General features: G+C 44.5%; 1 protein-coding gene across 4 annotated transcripts in view; it reads left to right on the top strand.

The window, feature by feature from the left end:
* INSR (insulin receptor) overlaps positions 1-24,758 on the top strand; it is a 126,630-nt gene that overhangs the window by 85,370 nt on the left and 16,502 nt on the right. For 2 of the 4 annotated variants that reach the window (XM_060007587.2, XM_060007586.2), the window contains exons 6-13: positions 1,029-1,243; positions 2,209-2,335; positions 3,474-3,724; positions 5,732-5,899; positions 11,216-11,417; positions 13,563-13,598; positions 18,227-18,501; positions 20,108-20,247. In XM_060007587.2, coding sequence (XP_059863570.1) covers positions 1,029-1,243; positions 2,209-2,335; positions 3,474-3,724; positions 5,732-5,899; positions 11,216-11,417; positions 13,563-13,598; positions 18,227-18,501; positions 20,108-20,247 — 1,414 coding nt within the window. The remainder of the gene's footprint in view (positions 1-1,028; positions 1,244-2,208; positions 2,336-3,473; positions 3,725-5,731; positions 5,900-11,215; positions 11,418-13,562; positions 13,599-18,226; positions 18,502-20,107; positions 20,248-24,758) is intronic. The other 2 variants (XM_060007589.2, XM_060007588.2) reach the window with 1 other exon arrangement.

The raw sequence follows: 24,758 nt of genomic DNA, 5'->3' as shown, positions 1-24,758 counted from the left end.
GGTGTGTGTGTGTGTGTGTGTGTGTGTGTGTGTGTGTGTGTGTGTGTGTACATATATATATATACAGTGGAATATTATTTCGCCATAAAACTATCTTTTTGCCGAAGCTCACACCTTTCATTTGGATCGTTCCAATGACTTTCTTGCTGGTTCTAGAACTACCAGGGCCATCCAACAGAAATATAATACAGGTCACATATGAGACTTTAAATGTGCTAGTAGCCACATTTAAAACACTTTAAAAGACATAGGTGAAATGAATTTTAATAATGTATTTTACTGAACCCATTACATTGAAGCTGTTATTTTGACATGGACTCAATACAAAAAATTATAAAGAAGATCTTTTATATCCTTTTTTTTTTTTAATGCAAAGTCATTGAAATCTGTGGTTTTTTACTTCTGGTACAGTTCAGAATGGCCAAATTTCAGGTACTTAATAGCCAGATGTGGCTGGTGGTTTCAGTGTTGGATAACACAGATCTAGGTGCTGCCCTTTTCCCATTCATTATGTACTGGTGGCCCACTCCTAGTTCTAAGGCACAGGTCTAATTGGGTTACTGAGTTGTTATAAAACCTTCAGTGGTCCCCCTCTGCCTACCAAGGAAGGTCACATATTCTTGGTCTTGGTCTGGCATGCAGTATACTAGAGGGTTTGGCCCATGGCATCTCTTTGGTCTTGCCTGTCACCTGTTGGCCAGAACAGGCTATTTTGCTCTTCCCTGGGCCCAGTTCACGTGCCTCTGTGTCTTCAGTCTTTCCCCTTTTCAAAACCCATATCTCAATCCATCACAGTCTTACCCTCCTCCCCCACAAGACTGATCTCACATACCTTCCTGGCCCTGAAGACTTCCTCAACTTCCCGTGTCCATCTAACCCTCCTTTCAACATGTAATGAGTATGTGTCAAGCAAGTGGTTAGGACTGGGGACGGAGCACTGAACAAGGTCAACTCCAGCCATGGCCCCGCCATCTTGGAGTTGGAGACGACAAGCTGATGAATGATTAGGCATGTGTGTGTTTCCATAGGAACTACTCTTTCTATGCCTTGGACAACCAGAACCTAAGGCAGCTGTGGGACTGGAGCAAACACAACCTCACCATCACTCAGGGGAAACTCTTCTTCCACTATAATCCCAAACTCTGCTTGTCAGAAATTCACAAGATGGAGGAAGTTTCAGGAACCAAGGGGCGCCAGGAGAGAAACGACATTGCCCTGAAGACCAATGGGGACCAGGCGTCCTGTAAGTGGTGATGCCCTTGTCCTTCCACGGACCAGATAACGTGGCTGCCTTCCCCCTCCCCCACCACACTGGCCCCCGGGGGAGTGTCACTTCCCCCCAATGAGCTAAAACAACTATGTGTGTGATAGGCTCTCTGAAATACTGAGGAAGAATGTATACATGTTATCTCTTTGCCAAATATTAAACACAGTGCCTGATACTGGAAGATGCCACATAAACATTGAATGAATGAATGAATGAATGTCACTTATCTTACATATGGCCTTGGCTCGAATGCTACAGCAGGGTCTACAGTTGCTACAGCTGGAGACTGTCAGCTGACTGCCCTCCTCTGACAGGTTTTCTCTTGAAGCATTGAGGTGCCAAGGCTTCCATCATGCCCTCATGCGAAGTTGGTTCCTTATGGCAGAAGCTGTGAGAATTCAGGGGAGGGAGAGAGTAAGGTTGGAACTTAAGGGGTAGAGCTTAAGGGAGGGCTTGCAATCTAGGCAGAGGGAATTACTCTCTCCAAGGCATTGTCATTCCAAGGAATTGACACTCCAAGGTATGATGGTCTGCATGCTCCCTAAACCCACTTGGCATGTGTCCATTTGCACTGGAGTTACGTGTTCTGACATGTCGGGCATGAAAATTCACACGCAAGACAGAATTGTGTCAGAATCAACGCTATTCTTGAAAGTCCCTTTTTCCAGTAGCGATTAGCCACTTGTCCTGTTGGTGCCGACCGTGGTTCTTTGGTTGAGCACATCTGGCCAAGTACCTGACTTGCGGTCAGGGCCAACTCGCATGACCTGTTCTTGACTCTGAACACAGGAGAGGCATGTGGAAATAAGACTTCTCAGAGGAACAGCATGTTGCCATCTTCCTTCTCGTGGATACTCTTGAAAATATGGGATCATCTGCTTTGGGTTGAAATAAATTATTTAATTCTGATACTGGTTTTGTTTTTTTTTTAACCTTTCTAGGTGAAAATGAGTTACTTAAATTTTCTTACATTCGGACGTCTTATGACAAGATCTTGCTGAAATGGGAGCCGTATTGGCCCCCCGACTTCCGAGACCTCCTGGGATTCATGCTCTTCTACAAAGAGGCGTAAGTAGAAGGATAAAGAGGTGTGTTTGTTGCATGTGTTCTCAGAGGCTCCCCTCTGAGGTTCCCTTCTATCTCCTTACTTGTGGAATAAATATCATAGATCTCACCAGTTGATGGTGTATGACGTCAATAACATTCCCTATTGTCAAAAGCCAGAAACTGAAGCAGGCAGGTTTCTTTTGGAGGTCCAGATTGGGCAATATTCCATTTTACTTCTTATATGTACATCTCACCAGACATCCTCCACAAAAAGTCACTTAGTCTACTTAGTAGGTGCCTTAAAGTTTATTTTTTATCTATTTTATATTTTTTCCAACATTTGAAGCATCGTGGTAAAACATACATGAAATTGACCATCTTAATGACATGTAAGTGTACCGCTCCGTGGCATTAAGTACATTCATGACATCGTGTGACCATCATCAGCATCGCTCTCCACAGTTTATTCATCATCTCACGCTGAAACTCTGTCGCCTTTCAATAACACCTAGTCGTTTTGAGTATAGGACTGTGCTGAAATTTTAAAGGAAGACAATGGAAGTGGTGATTGTGTTAATAGGAATAATTGTTCCATCCCTCCATATTTTTTAAAATATTTATTTACTTATTTATTTATTTGCCTACATAGGGTCTTAGTTGTGGCACGTGGGATTCTCTCTAGTTGCGGTGCCCAGGCTCCCTAGTTGTGGCCCACAGGCTGTAGAGTGCGTGGGCTTAGTTGCCCCGCGGCACGTGGGGTCTTAGTTCCCCAACCAGGGATTGAACCCGTGTCCTCTGCATTGGAAGGAGGATTCTTAACCACTGGACCACGAGGGAAGTCCCCATCCCTCAAAATTTACTATGTGCCAGGTTGTGTGTGGCAAAGTGAACACACATCCTCTTGTGTAATCTTATCAGTAACTCTGGTAGGTAGTATCATCATCCTGATCACTGTTATTATTGTTGTTGGGAAATTGAGGCATAAGGGAAGCGGTCCCTTTCTCTTTGACTATTCCTGTGTCTTTTTTCCTTGTGGTAGAAGATTGTTGGTGAACAGGGTGCAAGCCTATAGGAGGTGACTTCGCCCGGCCACATCTCTTTGGTCTTTAGAGCTATAGTTGAGAAATGGTAATCAACTTTTCCTATTTCGTCTTGAAAGCCCTTATCAGAACGTGACGGAGTTTGATGGGCAGGATGCCTGTGGTTCCAACAGCTGGACCGTGGTAGATATTGACCCGCCTATGAGGTCCAACGACCCCAAGTCACAGAACCACCCCGGGTGGCTAATGCGTGGTCTCAAGCCCTGGACCCAGTACGCCATCTTTGTCAAGACCTTGGTCACTTTTTCTGATGAACGCCGCACATACGGGGCCAAGAGCGACATCATCTATGTCCAGACAGATGCCACTAGTAAGCATTTCTTGTGGATATGAATTTGTGCGTGAATCAGACGTCTTGCGTTTAACAGGCTGACCTGGTGATGTCATATGAAATGCCATTTTTTTTTTTTTTGCATGGTTATTGGCTTCTAAAAGAGCCGGGCACTGAGGTTTATCATTTCAGAAGATGAGGCAGTAGCAACAAGACCTCAGAGGGGAACATACATTTCTTCTTCCCATTATGGAAAATTTTCAAATATTTACAAAAGTAGGAAAAAAAATAAAAAGATTCCCCCCACCGCCACCTTGTAACCATCTCTCAGCTTCAACAATGATCAATATTTTGCCATTTTTGTTTCATCACTATGCCTTTTCCCCCATCTCCATTTTTTGACGAGTATTTCATAGCAATTTAGCTGTATTTTCATAAATCATAAGCCCTCTCCAACCACTGGGTTAGGAGACATTTGGTGATACCTGGAGATATTTTTGGTTGGCATGACTGGGGAGGCGGGGTTGGGGACCTGGGATGCTGCTCAACATATCACATGCACAGGACAGCGCCCCCCGGCAAAGCATTATCTAGCCCCCGCAAGTCAGTAGTTGAGAAATCCTGTCCCGTAGGATCGAGTCCAAACTTTATGAACCAGCCCCAGCTTTATTGACTACCGCCCTCTCGTCCTGTATCCTCCAGCAATACCTCCAGCAGGACTTATAGTTTCTGGAAACTTCCAGCTTCCAGGCTTTTGTACACACTGTGTCCTCTGCCTTGAGCCCCCCACTCCCACCCCTCACTGACTCCCTCAGCCACCTCCGTTCTTGAGGGGAGGCTTTTGTGGAGCCCAAAGGTGGTGCTTTTGGGGGGAATGTTAGATGGGCTGCCAGCTCAGGGATAAGATTGAATGGTATCCCACTGCCGAAATTTGCCCCAGGACTGGGTTCAATTGGGGCTAATGTTATCTAGAAGATGTGGCTTTGTCTATTCCCACGATCCTCCTTTTCCCCAGCGCCTTTTCAGTGCCCAGAACAGAGAAAGCTCGGCACGTCGTTGGAGCTCTGTAAATCAGGGGTCCCCGACCTCTGGGCCGCAGACCGGTACCAGTCTGCCGCCTGTTAGGAACCAGGCCGCACAGCAGGAGGTGAGCGGCGAGCGAGCAAAGCTTCATCTATATTTACAGCCGCTCCCCATCCCTCGCATTACCACCTGAGCTCCGCCTCCTGCCAGGTCAGCGGTGGCATTAGATTCTCATAGGAGCATGAGCCCTACTCTGAACTGTGCACTCGGGGATCTGGGTTGCACGCTCCTTATGAGAATCTAATGCCTCATGATCTGAGGTGGAGCTGAGGCAGTGATGCTAGAGCTGGGGAGCGGCTGCAAATACAGATTATCATTAGCAGAGAGGTCTGACTGCACAGAGGCCATAATAAATCAACTGCTTGCAGACTCCTATCAAAACTCTCTCAGTGAGTGGCAAGTGACACTTAAGCTGCATCTTACAGAGTAGACTGGACATAAGCAACACACGTCGGTGTCACTGTCTCCCATCACCCCCAGATGGGACCATCTAGTTGCAGGAGAACAAGCTCAGGGCTCCCACTGTTTCTGCATTCTGGTGAGTTGTATAATTATTTCATGATATGTTACAATGTAATAATAATAGAAATAAAGTGCACAATAAATGTAATGTGCTTGAATCATCCCGAAAGCATCCCCGTCTCTAGTCCGTGGAAAAATTGTCTCCAACGAAACTGATCCCTGGTGTCAAAAAGGTGGGGGACTGCTGCCGTAAATGTTTGTTGCAAGAATGGTGGAACGTGATATCTACATAGTCTGTGGTACCCATGGATTGTAATTTTGTAACCCATGCTTTCACTGGGCAAGCATTCCACATGTTGCCAGTTTTCTCTGATGTTAAATAACACTGCAGAGGACATCCTCATGATTTCTCGAACTTGGGTTTTCCCCCTCATGCCCACCCGATGGCTTGCACCCTCCTCCTCCTCCTCACAGTGGACCTGTCTCCTTTCTCCTTGGCAGATCCTTCTGTCCCCCTGGATCCCATCTCGGTGTCTAATTCTTCGTCTCAGATTATTCTGAAGTGGAAGCCTCCCTCTGACCCCAATGGCAACATCACACACTACTTGGTATTCTGGGAGAGACAGGAGGAAGACGGTGAACTGTATGAATTGGATTATTGCCTCAAAGGTGAGTGCAGGCAGAGGCGGGGGAGGGGCCTGGGTTTTTTTCAATTTTTTTTTTTAAATTGAAGTATAGTTGATTTAAACTGTTGTGTTAGTTTCAGGTGTATAATGCAGTGATTCCGTTATACATATATATTCTTTTTCAGATTCTTTTCCCTTATAGGCTATTACAAAATGTTGAGTAGAATTCCCTGTGCTATACAGTAGGTTCTTGTTATCTATTTTATACATAGTAGTGTGTATAACATCTGATCCACTTTGTTCTCCTTTTGGGGAAGCATCTCTCCCCTTCCACTTCCCAGCATGTGCATATGGGTACACACACTCCATTTGATCTCTGACAAAAACACGCATACAGGCAGACCTCAGAGATACTGCGGGTTCGGTTCCAGACTCCCGCAAGGAGGTGAATATTGCAATAAATTGAGTCACGTGAATTTTTTGGTTTCCAGTGCCTATAAAAGTTATGTCCACACTATACTGTAAGTGTGCGATAGCATTATGTTTAAGAAAAAATATACTTAAAATCTACATATTACTGTATTTCTCTTTCTGGCCTATATGTGGAATCTAGAAAAATGATGCAGATGAACCTATTTGCGGGGCAGGAATAGAGATGTAGACGTAGAGAACAGACATGAGGACGCAGAGGGGAAGCGGGGAGTGGGACGAATTGGGAGATTAAGGTTGACATATATACACTACCATGCATAAAATAGATAGCTAGTGGGAACATGCTGTGAAGGATAGGAAGCTCATAGGAAGCTCATGCCCTGTGATGACCTAGGTGGGTGGGATGGCGGGGAGGGTGGGAGGGAGGTCCAAGAGGGAGGGGATATAGATATACATAGAGCTGATTCACTTAATTGTACAGCGGAAGCTAACACAACATTGTAAAGCAATTATACACCAATTAAAAAATGATTAAAAATATACATACTGCTGTATATAAAATAGGTAACGTAACCAACAAGGACCTAGTGTATAGCACAGGGAACTACACTCAGTATCTTGTAATAACCTATAATGGAAAAGAATCTGAAAAGAAAATACTGAATCAGTTTGCTGTACACCTGAAACTAACACAACATTGTAAATCAACTCTATTTCAATAAAAATTTAACAAAGAAGAAATCGAGACTAAAAAAAAAAAAACAACCCAAACAATGCACATACCTTAATTAAAGAATACTTTATTGCTAAAAAAAAATGCCCAATTACAATAGTAACATCCAAGACCACTGATCTCAGATCACCATGACAAATATAATAAAAATGAAGAAGTTTGAAATATTGTGAGAATTACCAAAGCGTGACACAGACATACGAAGTGAGCAGACGCTGTTGGGAAAATGGCACCAATAGACTTGTTCAGCGCAGGGTTGCCGCAAACTTTCGATTTGTAAGAAAAACACAATAAGAGGAGGAGGTCTGCCTGCCTGTTCGCATTTCTAAACATCACAGCGTGAGGACACGCTCTGAAGACTCCTGTCAAAAACAGACACTCCCCATGTCTTGGCATCATTTCCCTCTGGAAGTTTCTCCTCCTTCCCTTCCTTATCCACCTCCCCTGGTAGGGGTGTAGCTGTGTTAACCCACGCAAGACTTCCCTCCGAAGCTAGAAACACAGCCGATGTGTGGAGTGGTGATTGGCAAAGTCAGGGAAGAATTTTCGCCCCTAATTTTAGACCCTTAAGTTGTAAGGACCAGAGAAAGCAAAGAGTGGTCATCTCTTCCCTCCTGGGCTTTCCATTCAAAATTTATACTAATGACACATTTTTTTCCAGTCTTTAATCTCATTTACTTAATGGGCTTCCATCCATCTACAGGAAAAGGGAAAAATATTTGAAGCCTCAAGCTAGTGTGTATAAATTAGTTTAAGATTATTTTAAAAGTGGGTTTTAAAAAAGCCCATCAAACTGGAGAAACAGAAGTCTTGTTTTTTCGTTAGTGGCTTTGTTTTGTTTGAGTCTATATAAAGTATTTTTCCCCCAATCCCTAGACTCTTTTTTATTTTTATTTTGTAAAAATTTGATTGGAGTATAGTTGATGTACAATGTTGTGTTAGTTTCAGGTGTACAGCAAAGGGATTAAGTTATACATATACCTAGATTCATTCTTTTTCAGATTCTTTTCTCATAGAGGTTATCACAGGATACCGAGTACAGTGCGCTATACAGTAGATCCTTGTTGGTTATCTATCTTATATACAATAGTGTGTGTATGTTCATCCCAAGCTCCTGATTTATCCCTTAGTTGTCTTGTTGTTGTTGATTGGTTGGCCTGTATTTCTTTTTCTTTAGAGGTTTTGAGTTACTGGTATCCTCAGACCTTGGGGCCGCTGATGAGACGTGGCTGAGGTCGGGAGCCTGAGGTCTTCTCTGACCTGCTGTAGGGCTTTGGGCAAGTCACTGAGCTTGTCACTGGCTGCCTCCTTTTGGGGAGAAGGGGCGGGAGGCCAGATAATCTCTGGACGCTGTCCCAGCTCTAAGATCATGTGCTATATGTATGCGTGTGACCTCATCCCCCGCCTGAGCAGAGGGTTGCAAACGTGATTTATCTCCTTGGATGCTTTATATAACTTGAGAGCAAGCAAAGTCATAGGCTCAGCTGTCAGCTGTCGGCCCTGCATGTGAGTAACCGAAACCGCCAGCTAGAACTGCCAGCAGCATCAGGATAGGCCATGTTTTCTTTTTCTCTTTCTTTCTTTCTTTTTTAGAGCAACAACTTTTATTCTGGAAGTCTGAATCTCTCATTACCATATGACAATTTGACATGGTTTTATTTGTAATGATGCCAAAGTTTATGTAATTAAAAAATAAACTTACCAAGGATGGATATCGTATGATGCAACTCTTAGGAGGTCCCTAGAGGAGTCAAATCCACAGAGACAGGAAGCCGGATGGTGGGTGCCAGGGGCTGGGGGAGGGGCTGGGGAGTGAGTGTTTCATGGGGACAGAGTTTCAGTTTGGGAAGATGAGAAAGTTCTGGAAAGGGAGAGTGGGGATGGTTGCACAATAATGCGAATGTCCTTAATGCCACTGAGCTGTGCACTTAAAAATGATTAGGGTGGTAACTTTTTTGTCATGTACATTTTGCCACAATTAAAAAACCCAAATACACACACAAATTAATAAGCTTTCTAACACACGCAAGATCGAGAATTTACTAACCGTGCCCAGTAGTAGCTTCCTTTAGTATCACAAGTGGTTTTTTTCCCAGCTTTATTGAGGTGTACTTGATAAGTAAATGGCAAGATATTTAACGTGTAAATTGTGATGATTTTATATACATACAGATTTTGAAAGGATCCTTCCCATCGAGTTAATTAATACATCTATCACCTGATATATTTATCTCTTTCTTTGGTGAGAACTTTTAGCTTCTCCTCTGATATCGAATTGTTTATTTCATTTATACAGTACAGTCTTATCAACTATATGGCTTTTTATTGTGGAATATATATAACATAGAATTTACCATTTGAACTACTTTTAAGTATACAGTTCAGCGGCATTAAATATATTCACACTCTTGTGCAACCGTCCCCAGCGTCCATCTCCAGAACTTTCTTGTTTTCCCAAACTGCAAACTTTGTCCCCATTAAACACTGACTCCCCACCCCCTCCCCCATCCCCTGGTGCCCGCCTTTCTACTTTGGCTCTATGCATTTGACTGTCCTAGATACCTCACTATATAGTCACAGAAAATCCACGGGGCACCAAGTGTCATGCAGAAGGGGTGACAGGTGTCAGGAGCTATGTCCATGCCTGATCAAAAGTCCCTTCCTCCCCAGAAAAAGATCAGGACCCCACCCCAACCTTTTACTAAGGAAATCTGAAGGTTTTTTTTTTTTTTTTTTATCCATAATGCCATCAATAGCCCCTCTAACAGCTAACCCACACAGGTGATTCCATGTCTATTAATAAACGTTAAGAAGAAGTATTTTTTAAGGATTTTGCAAAGCTTCCGAGTGGGTACTCACCATTCACAGGAAGATACTTTGAACTCATTGTCTAGCAGAGCCATTGAAAGGGAGAGGAAGAGATGGAATTTCCCTTGCTCAATAGATTCGAGTAGGCACCCAGGATCAGGGGCGTGCTTTTTGCCCTTAAGGAGTAACCTACCTCCTCCAGGTTGTACCAGAAGTGACAGGCAGCGGGCATCCCCGGGACTGGACCTCAGGGGTCAAGACACACCAGCTGTGTTACTTAAAAAAACAGTGTGGTATTTTTAAGAGCATGACCTTGAGCAGTTGTTCTTTTTTCCCTTTATAAAAAATTCTCTTTTCTGTGCTTCTTGGAAAAAGTTCTTCCCCCGATTTCCTTTCATGTCTTTCATCCATCACTGTTGACATTGGGGGCCAGATAATTCTTTGAGGTGGGGGCTGTCTTGTGTCAGGTAAGATGTTGAGCGGCATCCCTGGTGAACACCAAAATGTCACCAGACCAAGCCCGTTGTCCTGCCGAGGGGGGTGGGGGGCAGTGCTGAATCACCCCTGCCCTGGTGAGAACCACTGCTCTGCTCTGACTTCCGTTTTCCTGAACGGATTGTAGATTCTTTCATTTGTGCTGCAAAGTTTGGTTGCTCAGTATAAACTCTGGGTCTGTAAGTCTGACCCCTTAGAATTCCATTGGAATTCTGCTCTGTCCTCTTATCCCTTTATAGTTACCTGGTTGATTGATGATTCATTCATTCAACTGTGACTTGGTCCCCAGTCCTTTTCTAATGCCACCTCCCATCATTCTCTCCCTTATCCCCTTCCAGCTACACTGGGTCCTTGGCATCTTCTGACATGCCAAGGAAATTCCTACCTCAGGGCCTTTGCACTCACTCTTTGCTGTCTGAATTGCTTTACACCAAGATATGTGCATGGCTCATTCTTTTACTTCCTTGGGGACTGCTTAGTGGTCACTTTCTCAGAGACATTCCCCCCCCCAGACACCCTCTGTCCTTTCACCCCACCATCGGACCCATGGCATATGTATTTATTAGTTTATTGTGTATTCCTCCCACCCCCACGTACCTTGTCCCCTGGAATGTAGGTTCTGTGATGGCAGGGACGTACCTCGTCACCTTCAGCATCTAGCCCTATGGGGTTGTGGTGTCTGACATTTTCCTGCTGCACATCCACAGGTGCCTTCTCAGTTGTCAGGACCCTCCAGTGAGAGATCTTATTTTTCCCAGTAGACCTTGAACAAAGACCCTGGCCCCGAGCTCTGTCCCCTGTGCCCAGCAGCTCTGAGAAGGCCCCCTTTGCTCTGCGTGTATGTATGTGTGCAGTGGGGTGGAACTTGAGCCCCGCTCTGGCTTTCTCCAGGGTTGAAGCTGCCCTCCCGGACCTGGTCTCCACCGTTCGAGTCTGAGGGGTCCCAGAAGCACAATCAGAGTGAGTACGAAGAGTCTGCCGGTGAATGCTGTTCCTGCCCGAAGACCGACTCTCAGATCCTCAAGGAGTTGGAGGAGTCCTCATTCAGGAAAACATTCGAAGATTACCTGCACAATGTCGTTTTCATCCCCAGGTCAGCATTTGTCATTGGCTTGGGGTCTGGGGTCCTTATTTAGGGAACAAGATGAAGTGCAGACGCAGAGAGTGGGCAGAGTCCACGCTGAGCCACTTCCCTGGAGGGAGGGAGAGATCTTGCGATTTCAACAACTACCGTACCAGGAAGAGTGAATAATCGCCAAAAAAGGTGGTGGTGGGGGGTGTTTTTAAAAAACTCAACCTTTGCTTTCTTTCATTTATTTTTGGCTGCGTTGGGTCTTAGTTGCAGCACATGGGATCTTTGTTGAGGCATGTGGGCTTCTCTGTAGTTGTAGCATGCAGGCTCCAGGGCGTGTGGGCTCTGCAGTTATGGTGCACGGGGTCCAGAGCACGTGGGCTCTGTAGTTTGTGGCAAGCGGGATCTCTAGTTGAGGCGCGTGAGCTCAGTAGTTGTGGCGCACGGGCTTAGTTGTGCCACGGCATGTGGGATCTTAGTTCCCTGACTAGGGATCGAACCCGTGTCCCCTGCATTGTAAAGCGGATTCTTTACCACTGGACCGCCAGGGAAGTCCCTGAAGACATTTCTTTCTGATGTCTCATGGACTCTTTACCCCAGCCTCTGGCCTCATTCTGAGTTCTGAAACGATCTCCATTAGATTCCCAACAATTGATTATTATCTAATAGATGATTATAGATAATAATCAAGAATCAATAGATTCAATTATTAGATTAGATGACCGAGAAGTGCCTGTCTGGCCCCATGCTTGGTTTGTGGATGAGTCTCAAGCTCAGTGCATTCTCTTTTTAAAATCTATGTAACCTTCTTACCCTTCCAGAACTTTCCATGACCTCTTAAAAACTCCGGAGCTTCTCCTATTTAAATATTTTTCCTTTAGTGAGCGAAGGGGCTTGCTTGCTGATGCACATCTGATCTACAGAGAGGGCTTGCCTTAAAAATGATGCTGTTTTTTTCATACTGCTTTACCTTTCCTGCAAGCAGAGACACTTAGGTAGAATGCAAATTTCTGTGGGTCGCGGGTTAGTTTACCTCTCTCGGTTCCTCAGTTTATTCATCTGAGGAGTGGAGAGAAAAGTGGTTCCTGCTTTTTAGGATTGTGGGATTATACGAGTGATACGGGGATTCTCAACCTTGGCGCTATTGACATTTGGAGCCAGACCATTCTCTGGGGTGGGACCGTCCTGTGCGTTGTAGGATGTTGAGCAGCGTCCCTGGCCTCCACCCACTAGATGCCAGTAGCACTGCATCTTATGAGTTCATGAATTTTTACAGTAACCCACTGAAGCACTTGCCATCTCCTTTTTAGGGGTCCAAAGCCTGTGGTTTTGTTTGTTTTTGCTTATGAATGACTCTGCCCAGGGTTTTTTGTTTGTTTGTTTGTTTGTTTGTGGTACGCGGGCCACTCTCCAGCCGCGGAGCACAGGCTCCGGACGCGCAGGCTCAGCAGCCATGGCTCACGGGCCCAGCCGCTCCGCGGCACGTGGGATCTTCCCGGACCGGGGCACGAACCCGCGCCCCCTGCATCGGCGGGCGGACTCCCAACCACTGCGCCACCAGGGAAGCCCTGCCCAGGTTTTTAATCAAATGTGTGCTGAGGACTTTCAGCTGCCCCTCCCTCTCCACACTTGACCTCCCCCTCCCGCCATGGACTTCACCAGGCTACTCAGAAATGTCCAATACAATTGGTCATTTCCAAAGTATATCGACACCCCCCCACTCCCACATTTACATCAGGATAAAACAAGATTCTAAAATGCGTCTCTTCAAAGACCCAGCAATGCTCCTGGGAGAGGTTTCCCCAGAACCATCAATATATAACATTTCTTCTTTTCTCTTTCTTGCATTCTTATCTGACCCTGAGTCCAAAAGACCACTAAATGACACAGCCCAGGCCTGGAGGTAGTTACTGTTTTACCTGTTAAAACACTGACTTTAGGATAATGGCTGAGTCAGTTGTGAGGTTTAAAAGTGGTGTTAAGTTTGACATCCCATGGGAACCCCAGATGACCAGGTCTCTGCGGGGTGTTTTCTCTGCTTCCCCCCTGCCCCCCAGCCCCTGGCTGTGTTCTCCGCATCTGCTGGGGAAGGTGTGGTTCAAGTGATGGGAACAAGTGGTCCATGGTCCAGGGCTGTCCTCAAAGCGGCTGGTTTTATTTTCACAGAAAATCCTCTTCAGGCCCTGTTGCCGAGGACACTAGGTACGACTCACCTGTGGGACGTAGGCGTGGCCCGTGGTGGCTGCACAGCGCGGGGCCAGTGGGCCAACGGGTCAGGAAGCATGTTGGGCCCCTTTGAGACCCCAGGGGGCTTCTGTGGTTTGACGCATGCACCGCTCTGCTCTGCCGCGACCAGGCGCTTCACAAATTCACACGTTAAGTGCCTTCACCCTGAAATGGGATCTGGGCGTGAAGGTGGGGGGAAAAATCCTAACTAACACACTCTTACTAAAACATAGAATTGAGGGCGTACTTTCTGGGCACCTCCTAGGTGCCGCCCATTTTTTCCTCCATGCATTTACTAACTACACATTAATTTATCTAGCTGCAGAACTGTGCCCGGCGCCCAGAGTCGAAACCACTTAGCGGCAGGTAGTGGGGAAGGCTGATCCGGGAGCGGAACATTTTTATTGGGGGTGACAAGGGCGGGATGACAGGTGTGAGTGAGCACAGGTGTGCCGAGTCCCTCAATTCCACTGAGGATAGTCAAGGATGCTCGCCTTTGACGTGTGTCTTAAAGAATCAACTATGCTTCAATATTAAAAAAAAAAAAGAAAGAAAAAAGAAAGAAAAGAAAAGAAAAAAAGAATTAAGCAGGGGGCGTGTCCTGGAGGAGAGTACAGGCAGAGAGAACTTGGGGAAAGGCAAGTCGGTGGAAAGAATCCTGGACTCTTGGGAAGAACAGGAGAGACTGGAAAGGCAGGGTAGGGGCCATGCGGAGGGACTTTATTCTTCCAGCAGAGGGTTTATTTATTTATTTTTAGGCCGCGTGCGGTCCCGATCTGCCCTCTAGTGGTCATTAGGCATATAATCTGTAGTAAAGAAAGGTCTAGAAATTTGAGGCCTTGATCCAGACGAGAGTTTATCAATGTCAGACCTTTTGACATTTGGGGCCAGATCGTTCTCAGTTGTGGGGACTGCCCCGTGTATTGTAGAATCATGCGCTGTATCCTTGGTCTCTACCGCTTTGAAGCCAGTGTCACACCATACCCCAAATAGTGACGACCAAAACTGTCTCCAGACAGGCCAAATGTCCCCTTGGTGGTAGGACCATGAGCAGAGTCACTCCTGGTTGAGAACCACTGGTCTACTGTGAGACTGTGGGATAATAAAGTGCTGCGTATGTAGGGAGAGAGAGAAGTCAGCTGATGCTTTGTCATGGGGGTGTCTTTCATGACCACGTGGTCTTTTTGGGTATAATCCTTCTGGTGTATGCATAGTTAGCCTGTTTGAGGCCATTTATGTTTCCCTTTGTTCAGATATCAACTTCTCAGTGGTTATTCACGAGGCCCCAGTGTCTCTGTCCTATTTGGAAGACCCATCTGTGCTTGCACAGAAATGTTCTGAACCTTGCTAATATGCGTGCATCTTTGGTTTAATAGCTTTGGTTTCCATTCAAGAATGTCACTGGTCTTTTCACACAAAAAAGACCACAAAGAAAATCTTAGTGAGTACTCCCGAAGTAGGGTTTGATTTCTGACTACAGCGCAATAAAAACTGAAGGTAAACTTCAAAAGATTGAACAGAAAACTCTACTTCCTGGTGATTAAAAGTGGATCACTTAGACTTCTGTTGGGTGAAAGTCGAAATGGAAACTTTCATTAAAAACCGTTTGGAAAATAACGGAGACGTGAACGTCACATACCTTCACTTGTAGAATATTGCCAAAGCTGGACTTTGTTGCAAATTAGTAGACTTAAATGGTAAATTAAGAAAAAGCTTTAAAATGTAAGATATAATGTATTAGGAAGGGAGGGGAAAATCAATATAGCTTAACTTGTGGTAAATGTAATCAAAGGGAGATACCCACAAATAACTAGAAGAAGGTGATGTAAAACTGAAGTCTGACAAAGATTTTACTGTGTTGCAGTCTATGGATAATCATGAGCTATTAGATTTGAAACTTTCAGAGAGTTGAGAAATTTTAACTTGTCCAAGCTAATGCAAGAAGCAGCAGAAAGATATCCTAATAACCTTGGGAAAAGACTTTAAAAAAAAGTGTCAATTAATTTCTTCAAAAAAAAAAAAAAAAAACAAGACCTCAGGCTTGGAGAGTTTTCTAGTTGAGTTCTTTCACACTCTCAAAGAGCAACTATTTTCTGTAATACAGAAACTTTTCCAGAGCATAGAAATCTATGGAAAATCTTCCCAGTTCATTTGATAAAACTAACATAGAACCCCTTAGCAGAACCTGACAAAGATGCTATGTTGAAAGAAAACCCAGAACCAGCTAATATGGGATTTTAGATCCACATGTCCTAAATAAAACACTGTGCTGGCAATATCATTTATCTCACAATGCAAGGATGGTTCAAGATCAGGCATTCTGCTAATAGAATCTAATTCATTAAGAGGTGCAGTGAGGAAAATCACAATAATCTCATTCAATAACATTTATTAAAAATTATTAATTTAGAGAAAGGGAGGGGGAGAGGCCTTTTATAAAACTAGGAATAGAAAACTTCTGCAACAAGATAAATATTACCTAGATGAAACCAACAGCTGAGCTAACATCTTTCTTAAAACTATTCCTGTTAGCTTTGGAAGGAAGCCAATCTCATCATTACTAAGGAACATTTCTCTGGGTATCTAGCCAATGCAGTGATACAGAAATTAGAATTGTAAGGAATGGATTGTGGGAAATAAAATCATTGATATTTTCAGGTATTCTAGTGCAAGGGTAAGCAGACTACCTGGTTTTGTCAATGAGTTTTATCGGAATGTAGCCACGCCCATTTGTCTACATTGTGTCAGTGGCTGTTTTCAAGCTGCCATGGCTTGAAAGCCACTGGAAGTTGAATAGTTGTGACAAAAATCACATGTCCCGCAAAACCCTAAATATTTACTATCTAGCACGTATGGGAAAAGTTTGCTGACCCTTTTTCAAGTATGTTCCTTGAAAACCTAAGAAAATCAACCCTGAGACTCTTAGAATGAGAGTTTGGGAAAGTAGGTACAATAGAAAGAAAAAAAATGCAGTAGATATACTAGCAACAATTAAAACATAAATCAGGCGAAAGGTCCCTTGCATGATTGCCCTAAAACCTTAGTAATCCCATCTAAAATTAGCTGTAAAGGAAAAAAAATTATTTAAATTGCTGAGATATAAACTTACGTAGATAAATGTGAAAGATTCTTTCAAATCATTTCAAGAAAACTCACTGGCACACAGCAAACCAGGGTGAATCGATAAAAGATTAATGTCCTTTGTGAATGAACAGCTCAGGAATAGGAATGAGGAAGGCCCTAGAACTTCATAGAAAGGATGGGCAAAGGGTGGACAAATCCTTAGTGAAACACAAAAGAATCAATGAAGGACAGAACACTTTACATTCAGCAGGACACAGAGGTGCATACAAAGCAGTAGAGTAATGCTTAAAAAATTTCTTTCCTGAGGTTGAAAATCTGAAAAAGAAAAATCAAAACAAAACAAAAATTCCTTTTAACCCTCAACGTTGCCGAGATTATCCTGATGTGTAGTTTTCATGCGTTACTGGTGAGACCACAGTCAGTACAAAGGGTCTGGAGGATAGAAGTTTAGCCATACGTGCAAAGAGGCATAACCTAGTGATTGCTCTTCTCAGAATCTACTTCTAGGAACTAATAAGACAATCAGATGATGATCAAATTAATATTTATAATAACAAAAAATTAAGAATATGCTTACATTAAAAAATAAGAAGATGACTGAGTAAATTATGGCTCACGTATGAAATGGAATATTCTACAGTTTTCCAGGTTTTCTGCAATGAGCACGTGGTACTTTCATAACGAGGAGGGAGAACCTTTACATTGAAAAAGAAAAAATGTAAATTCTGTCCTACTTCAAACATTATGTTTTCAGGGAAATATCTGAGAATGCTTCTAATACAAGTGAACAAAGTGTATTATAAAACTAGCTTGGTCCCCATCATACCCATACATAATAAAAAAATTGCCCAAAGGACACAGTGGCCAGCAGAATAATGAGTAAATTCAAACTTTCTTGATACCGTTTTTTTGGATTTATATATTTTTTAGGCTATTAACGTTTTTCTTCATCTATCTTTTTAAGGAGGAAAATGTGCCAATCGCAGACATTTTTTGAGTTACCGTTAGCAACCTGAGTGATAAGATTCTCTTCCCAAGAACTGAAGTATAATCACTTAGATTATGCAGGTGTCCTAAAGGGTCATAGGACCAGAAGCATTTCTCCTGATGAAACTGGTGATGTTGTCAAGCAGCTTGGACCATTTGCCAGGGCTTCCTGAAAAGCTAGACTCTTACACGCTTTCGGCATCTTAACACTGACCCTGGCTGGGCTATTAACCTGCAAAATGAGAATATGAAATCAAGCATGTTGAGGGGAATATTGGTGTGTCTCCTACGGATGGTCCTGGAGCCCTTTCCCCCCCTACTTCCCTCTTGGGGTGCACCTGCCCGACATGATGCCTATGAGGGCATCCTGAAAACTGCTCTGGGTTGTAATTCCTGGAAATTAACATTGTAATCCACACTCCCCCTGGAATCTCACTGCACCCGCAGTCTTTGGTTTTAAGCCTTTTATTCTCCGGCAACGTTTTTTAAAAGATGGTGATTGCCTGACCGGGTGTGTCCTACTGTCGTGACAGGCCGTCGAGGAAACGCAGGGCCCTTGGTGATGTGGGGAATGTGACAGCGGCCGTGCCCACCATTCCGGGATTCCCCAATACATCCTCAACCAGCGCACCTACGAGCTCAGAGGAGCACAGACCATTCGAGAAAGTGGTGAACAAGGAGTCTCTGGTCATCTCTGGCCTGCGTCACTTTACTGGCTACCGCATTGAGCTGCAGGCTTGCAACCAGGATTCCCCCGAGGAGAGGTGCAGCGTGGCTGCCTATGTCAGTGCCAGGACCATGCCCGAAGGTGGGTCAGCTCGCATCGTGGGGCCAAGAGCCCCAGGCTGACCAAGGAAAAGCCTTCCGCCCTCTAGGCAGCGTATACGTGATTTTAACTTATTCGCCTCAATCATTTTTCATTTTCCCCCAGCTTTATTGAGATGTAATTGATGTATAACATTGTGTAAATTTAAGGTGTACAATGTGTCGGTTTGATGCACTTACATATTGCAAAAGCATTCTCGCAGTAGCGTTAGCTAACATCTCCGTCAGGGCACATAAGTACCATTTCTTTTCTGTGGTGAGAACATTTAAGATCTACTCTCTTAGCAGCTTTCAAGTATACAACAGAATATTGTTAACTATAACCACCATGCTGTACATTAGATCCTCAGAACTTATTCAGCTTATCAATGGAAGTTTGTACCCTTTGACCAACATCCCCCCATTTCCCTCACCACCCGCCCCCCCGCCCCTGGGAACCACCATTCTACTCTCTGTTTCTACGAGTTCAGCTTTTTTATCATCCACATATAAGTTAGATCATACACTATGTGTCTTTCTCTGTCTGGCTTTTTCCCTTAACATAATGCCCTCAAGGTCCATCCATGTTAACCTATATTATTTTGTAATTATATGAGTCATCATAGCCATTATATAAACTTTAGAAAGTACACACGGGCCATAAGAAAAATAAAGTAAAATTAAGGAATACTTATACAGTGTATTAGGGTTCTCCAGAGAAACAGAACCAACAGTGTAACTGAAAGTGGGGTCCGGCTGCTTGCTGTTCAAAAGCCAATAAAGGGGCAAGGTGGGTGGAAAGGAAAATTTGCTTTATTTTGGATGGTGGCAACTGGGGGGTGAGGGGAGGGCGGACACTTGTCCAAAGGCCAACTCCCTCCCAACGACAGTCAGTAGGCAAGAGCTTTTCTAGACGGAAGGAGGGGGCTACATGCAGAAACAGCACAGTCAGCTCTGACAGTCATCTTGAAATTGGTCATCAGTGGTCTGACCAGCGTCATCTTGATTGTTTTAAGTCTGGTTAGTCTTTAGTTCCAGGGTTGGTTTGTTTCCATTATTTTGAGGCCAATTCTTGGAATTGTGGCAGCTTATGTCATGGGTACAGTCTGGTCATCATGTAGTTAACGTGTCCACCTGGCGAGGGTTTCAGTATCTATAAGACAGCTCACAGGATAGGGCTCAGAATATTATCTATAGCCCTTGAGAAGGAACTCAAGGTCCCTGACTTTGCTTAATGACTAAATTATTATTATTTGGTCTCCTTTGACTGTTTTCCTTTGTTTCTGCATTTTCTCCCTTCTCTGATTGAACTTATTCTTTGGCTACAGTTTTTCCACAGACAAAAGGCAGGCGGAGGACATGGGGGACACAGACCATAGGGCCCCTGCTCCATTTCAACAGGATGTGACATAGATCAATCGATTGATAGACAGACAGACATAAATATGTAGAGAATCCCATGAGACGAGCTCTATATGTCCATTCTCCAATATGGGAAATGGAACACAAGAAAGTTACGTACCCAGTTTAAGGTCACTCAGCTGCTAAGTGGTGGAGGTGGGATTTGATCCAGGGATCGGGTCCCTGCCTCTAACCACTGCCCCTTACAGCCAAGGCAGATGATATTGTTGGCCCCGTGACCCACGAAATCTTCGAGAACAACGTCGTTCACTTGATGTGGCAGGAGCCCAAGGAACCCAACGGTCTGATCGTGCTGTACGAAGTGAGTTATCGACGATACGGCGAAGAGGTAAGATCCTTGACGCCTGGGGATGTACCTCCTTCTTCTTCTTAAATGCTGGCTCTAGTGCTTCTCTCATTAGGTGCTTTGTCATGAGGACCAAAGCCTTGATATGTGACTTTCCAGGGAGATGGGTCAGAAATGTCAAAATGTGAAAATAATATGTCTCTCGGGACCAATGAAGGGCAATACATCCTCAGAATAACCCAGATGAGCTTGGTACTGACTGAAGCACCCAGAATTTAAACATGAGGCATCCAAGGTTTATAAGAATAGAGTCAGGATTCAAACCCAAGACTCTCTGATGTTCTAATCCAGGGGTCGGCAATTCTTTTCTGTAAAGGGCCAGATAGGAAACACGTTTGGCTTTGCGGTGCGATGGTGTCTGATGCAAATACTCAACTCTGCCTGTGCATTGTGTAAGCTGCCGTGTAGACAATACGTAAATGAAGGGGTGTGGTTGTGTGCCAATAAAACTTTATTTGCAAAAACAGGCAGCAAGCAGGCTGGGATTCGCTGGTCCCTACTCTTAAGCCTGTAACCACTGTGGGGCGGATCTCTATCCCCAGAAAGGGCTTGGGGTCTACACCTGTCAAGAGAGGCACTGCTGGGGCGTGGACCTGATTAAGGATATTTCTCCCCTTTACTGGGTGACTTCAGGCAGATGTCAAGTTACCTACCTGAGTTTGACCCGGAGGGTGTACCCTGCCATCAGTTGAGCCCTTTGCAATGATCCATTTATACCTCACAATGACCCTCTAAGGGAAAATCTGCTAGTGTCTCCATTTATGGCTGAGAGAATGGAAATTTGGGGAGCTGAAGAGACTTTCTCAAGGTCATACACCCAACACTCAAACGCAGATCCTTGGGCTCTGGTGCCTGACGTCGGTAATTAAGGGTGATTAGGTGGATCAGAGGTCATTTTCTGTAAAGGGCCAGGGAGTTAATACTTTCAGCTTTGGGAACCATACAGTCTTGGATCAATTGCTCAACTCCGCTGTTAGAGCTCCAAAGCAGACACAGACAATACAACAATGAATGGGAGTAGTTGTGTGCTAATAAAACTTTATTTACAAAATCAAGCAGTGGACCGGATTCAGCCTGCGGGCCCTAGTTTGCCAACCCCTAACAGAAATTGTAGCAAAACTGTCCGACTTCTTGGAACTTTGAGGGAGAGTCATCCTGTAACCAGGTGGGCAGAGCTTGGCTTCCGCAAGCCAGAGAGGACAGATGGACCTCTCTCTGTTGATCCTTCCTGGGACCACATCTCTTGATGTCCAAATATTCAGCTTTGATGATGATTTAGAACTGAAATCTGCAAACTATCATCTGTGGACCAAATCTGACCCTCGGCCTGTTTTTATATGTCCTGCAGAGCGTTGTCAAAAGAAACAAGGAAAACTGTGCACCAGTGTGAGTCCAGTGGCCAAGCCCAGCATCAGTATAGGAGGGGATCCCTCAGGGGTGTATAAAGAGAGGCATGATTCATAGGGAGCCGTTATTGCAGATTTGATTTAATATCTTATCCCAATCCCTGTTCTAAGGAAAGAATTCAAATTTGGGGTGGTGGTAAAGCTTTCTGCATAGGATTTTCACCAGTAGCAAAAAGTACAAGCCACTAGATGTCTGTCCATTGGAGAATGGATACATAGAGGATGGTATATCCACAAAACTCGCGGATGTACAGCCCTTTACAATGAGGTTGGGGGTGACCGTTGTCCAGTATAATGTAGACGTTGAGATGACAGGCTCTGGATTTCAGATCTTCCAAGCTGTTATTCTTCATCTTCCACCAGCAGCCAAGAAACACCCCCCGACCCCATCCAAAGTAGCTTATGACAAAAGGGAAGCTTATTAGCTCCCATAACTGAACAGTCGAAGGAGATCAGGCACAGCTGGATCCAGAATTCCTTTGAATCTGTTGCACCTCAAGGGGTCCTTGCAGTGATCCCAGCAGCTCCTGATCGTCCTGTGATTTTAGTGGTTCCAATCTTCATATCCTCTCAGTGCCAAGCCTAGAGGGAGAGAGAGTCTGTGTCCCAGCATTTCCAGCCATGCTGAGGTCACGTGACACCCAATCGTATGACCATGACAGTGCTGTGTGCTGATTGGCTCAGGCATGAGGGTTTTAAAATAACAGCTTAATTGAGGTACCTTCACGTACCATAAAATATACCCATTTAACACATACAATTCAATGATTTTTAATACAGTCACAGTTCCGCAACCATCACCACAATTTCAGAATATTTTCGTCACCCAGCGAAGAAAGCCCACCTCCTTAACCATCAACCCCCAATCTTCCCTGCTCCCTCCTCCTCCAGCCCCTGGCAATCACTAATCTGCCTTCTGTCTCCATGGAGACAGGTCTCTGCTCCTGAGGCCAACTCATCCCCATTTGCCTGGAATTTCCCAGGTTTGAGCATTGAAGTCCTGCATCCCGAGATAATCTGGGTAAACTGGGACAGTTGTTACCCTACTGGCATTGGACCCAACCCTAACTTCTCGCAGCCGCCTTCACTGGCCTGCCTCTCTCGTTCCTGGAGCCCAGGTGTTGCCAGTAGGAATTCTCACCACCAATCTCCACCATAACCTCTGCCCTGCATAGCCCTGGGACCTGCGTGGACCCTGATCCTAGACAGACGAGCCCTATTTGCTCTTTAGGGGAACAGGGGGATAGAGGGAAAATTAGGAGTGAGAGGTTACAATACGTTAAAAGAAAAAAAAAAACTTATAAGCAAAACTGGGCGATTATCTCCATTTTCCATAATTGTCTAGCATCGCTTTGGTAAAGTAAAAAGTAATATAAAAAAACTATTTTTATACCGTTTGTGCTGTTGGGATATGATTTTGCTAGTTTTACAAAATTCTCTCCAGCATTTGGTGGGAGGTCATTTTTCCCCCTTATTTGCTAGTTTAACAGCCAAAATCACCTCTAGCTGCATTGTTTTTGATTCTGCCTCTCCTTGAACCTTGCATTAGAGTCATTTTTCCCCTCACCACTTCCCTTCCCACCTCGGGGGATCCTGGTACCAGGGACCACCCCCATCCTGGAAAGAGCATCGATTTTCAGTTTTTGTGCCCTTATATCCTTTGCTTCAGTACGTTTTTGCAGTTTTAGCTGTTTTTTTTTTCTCTTGTTTGCACAAACTTCTGTAATTGGCTTTGTCACTCTTCATCAGATTTGCTTCTTTTTTGTTTTGCTTTTTTGGTGTCTATGGAGAGAGCTGCCTCTAGTTCCTTCCAACATGCTCCCTTCTCCATGCCCACCCCTCGAGGTACATGGCCAGCACTGTAGGATGTATTTCCCCTTTTTCCCGGATAGCAGCTACCTTTCGTTTCTATATTTGCTTATTTGTCCCTTTCCACTTGGTGACTCATTTTACTTGGAAGAACCTTTGGACTAGACTTCCCCACCCCTGCCGCCAGCCCGATCTGTTTTCTTGCTGTTATTGTCACATGATAAGCCGGGGAGTTTTTATGTTTCTCTCTCTCTCTCCACTCCTTCCTGAAATTTTCCAGTCCGGTTCTCTGCATGCACTATTAGCCTGGAGCTGTTTTGGAAAGTTTTCAAAATTTGGCCAACGTTTGCAGGTTTCGTGGTGTATTTCCCAGTAAGCCTCACGCCTTCCCTAATAAGCTCTGGGTTTCTTTCTTTTTACATGTTTATTGCTGGGGCATGGATGTTTTACTTAACTCCTCTCTTCTTGCCAGACATTTAAGTAGATCCCAACTCTTTTAATGGTGGTAAAAGAAATCAAAAGGCAAGGAAGGTGTTTTAAAATTTGTCCTTAAGCCCATGTAACCGGTTGGTTCTTAGGTGATTTAGGTGATCTGGGTCCCTGTTTTCCTGACCTTCTGGAGTCCTGGTGAAAATACCCCATGGTGGTTTCAAGGAGAGGTTTGGAGACAGACGGTTCTGGGTTCAAGGGCTTCCTTGCCACTTACCAGCTATGAGATCTGGGACAAATCATTTCAGCTCCCCAATCAGGGGAGGGCAAGCTATTTATGTAAAACCTGTTTTTGTGCAGCTCGTGAGCTAAGAATCACTTCCACGTCTTCAAATGGTTGAAAAGAATCCAAAGGAGAATAGCATCTCTTGACGTGTGTACATTTCTATGCAGTTCAGCTTTCAGCGTCCACCGTGTTTTGTGGGCACACAGCCACGTTCAGTTGTTTATGGATGTTATAGATTCAGGATTCAGGATCCATCTCTGCCTGCTTTTCAGCTATGATGGCCGGGTTGAGTCGGTGACGGTGACCGTCTGGCCCCCTTGAAGCCAAAAATATTTGCTCTCTGGCCCTTTACAGCAAACGTTTGCCAGACCTCCACCCCAAGCCTCAGTTTTCCTGTTTCTAACATGAGGCTAAGCATGAGGTGGTTATAAGAATTAAATGACATGATCTGAGCCACAGGCTTGGCTGTGGTTTAGGAAGATTGGCTGTTATCGTGTATCAATGATAACCTCTCTGTCTGTGCCTTATCCATAGAGCTAAGGTTCTGTAATTCCTCGAGTCTC

Source organism: Delphinus delphis, chromosome 3 (assembly GCF_949987515.2).
Source record: "Delphinus delphis chromosome 3, mDelDel1.2, whole genome shotgun sequence".
Taxonomy (NCBI): domain Eukaryota; kingdom Metazoa; phylum Chordata; class Mammalia; order Artiodactyla; family Delphinidae; genus Delphinus; species Delphinus delphis.
Note: the sequence above shows the minus strand (reverse complement) of the source record. Positions and strands in the feature narration are given on the sequence as shown.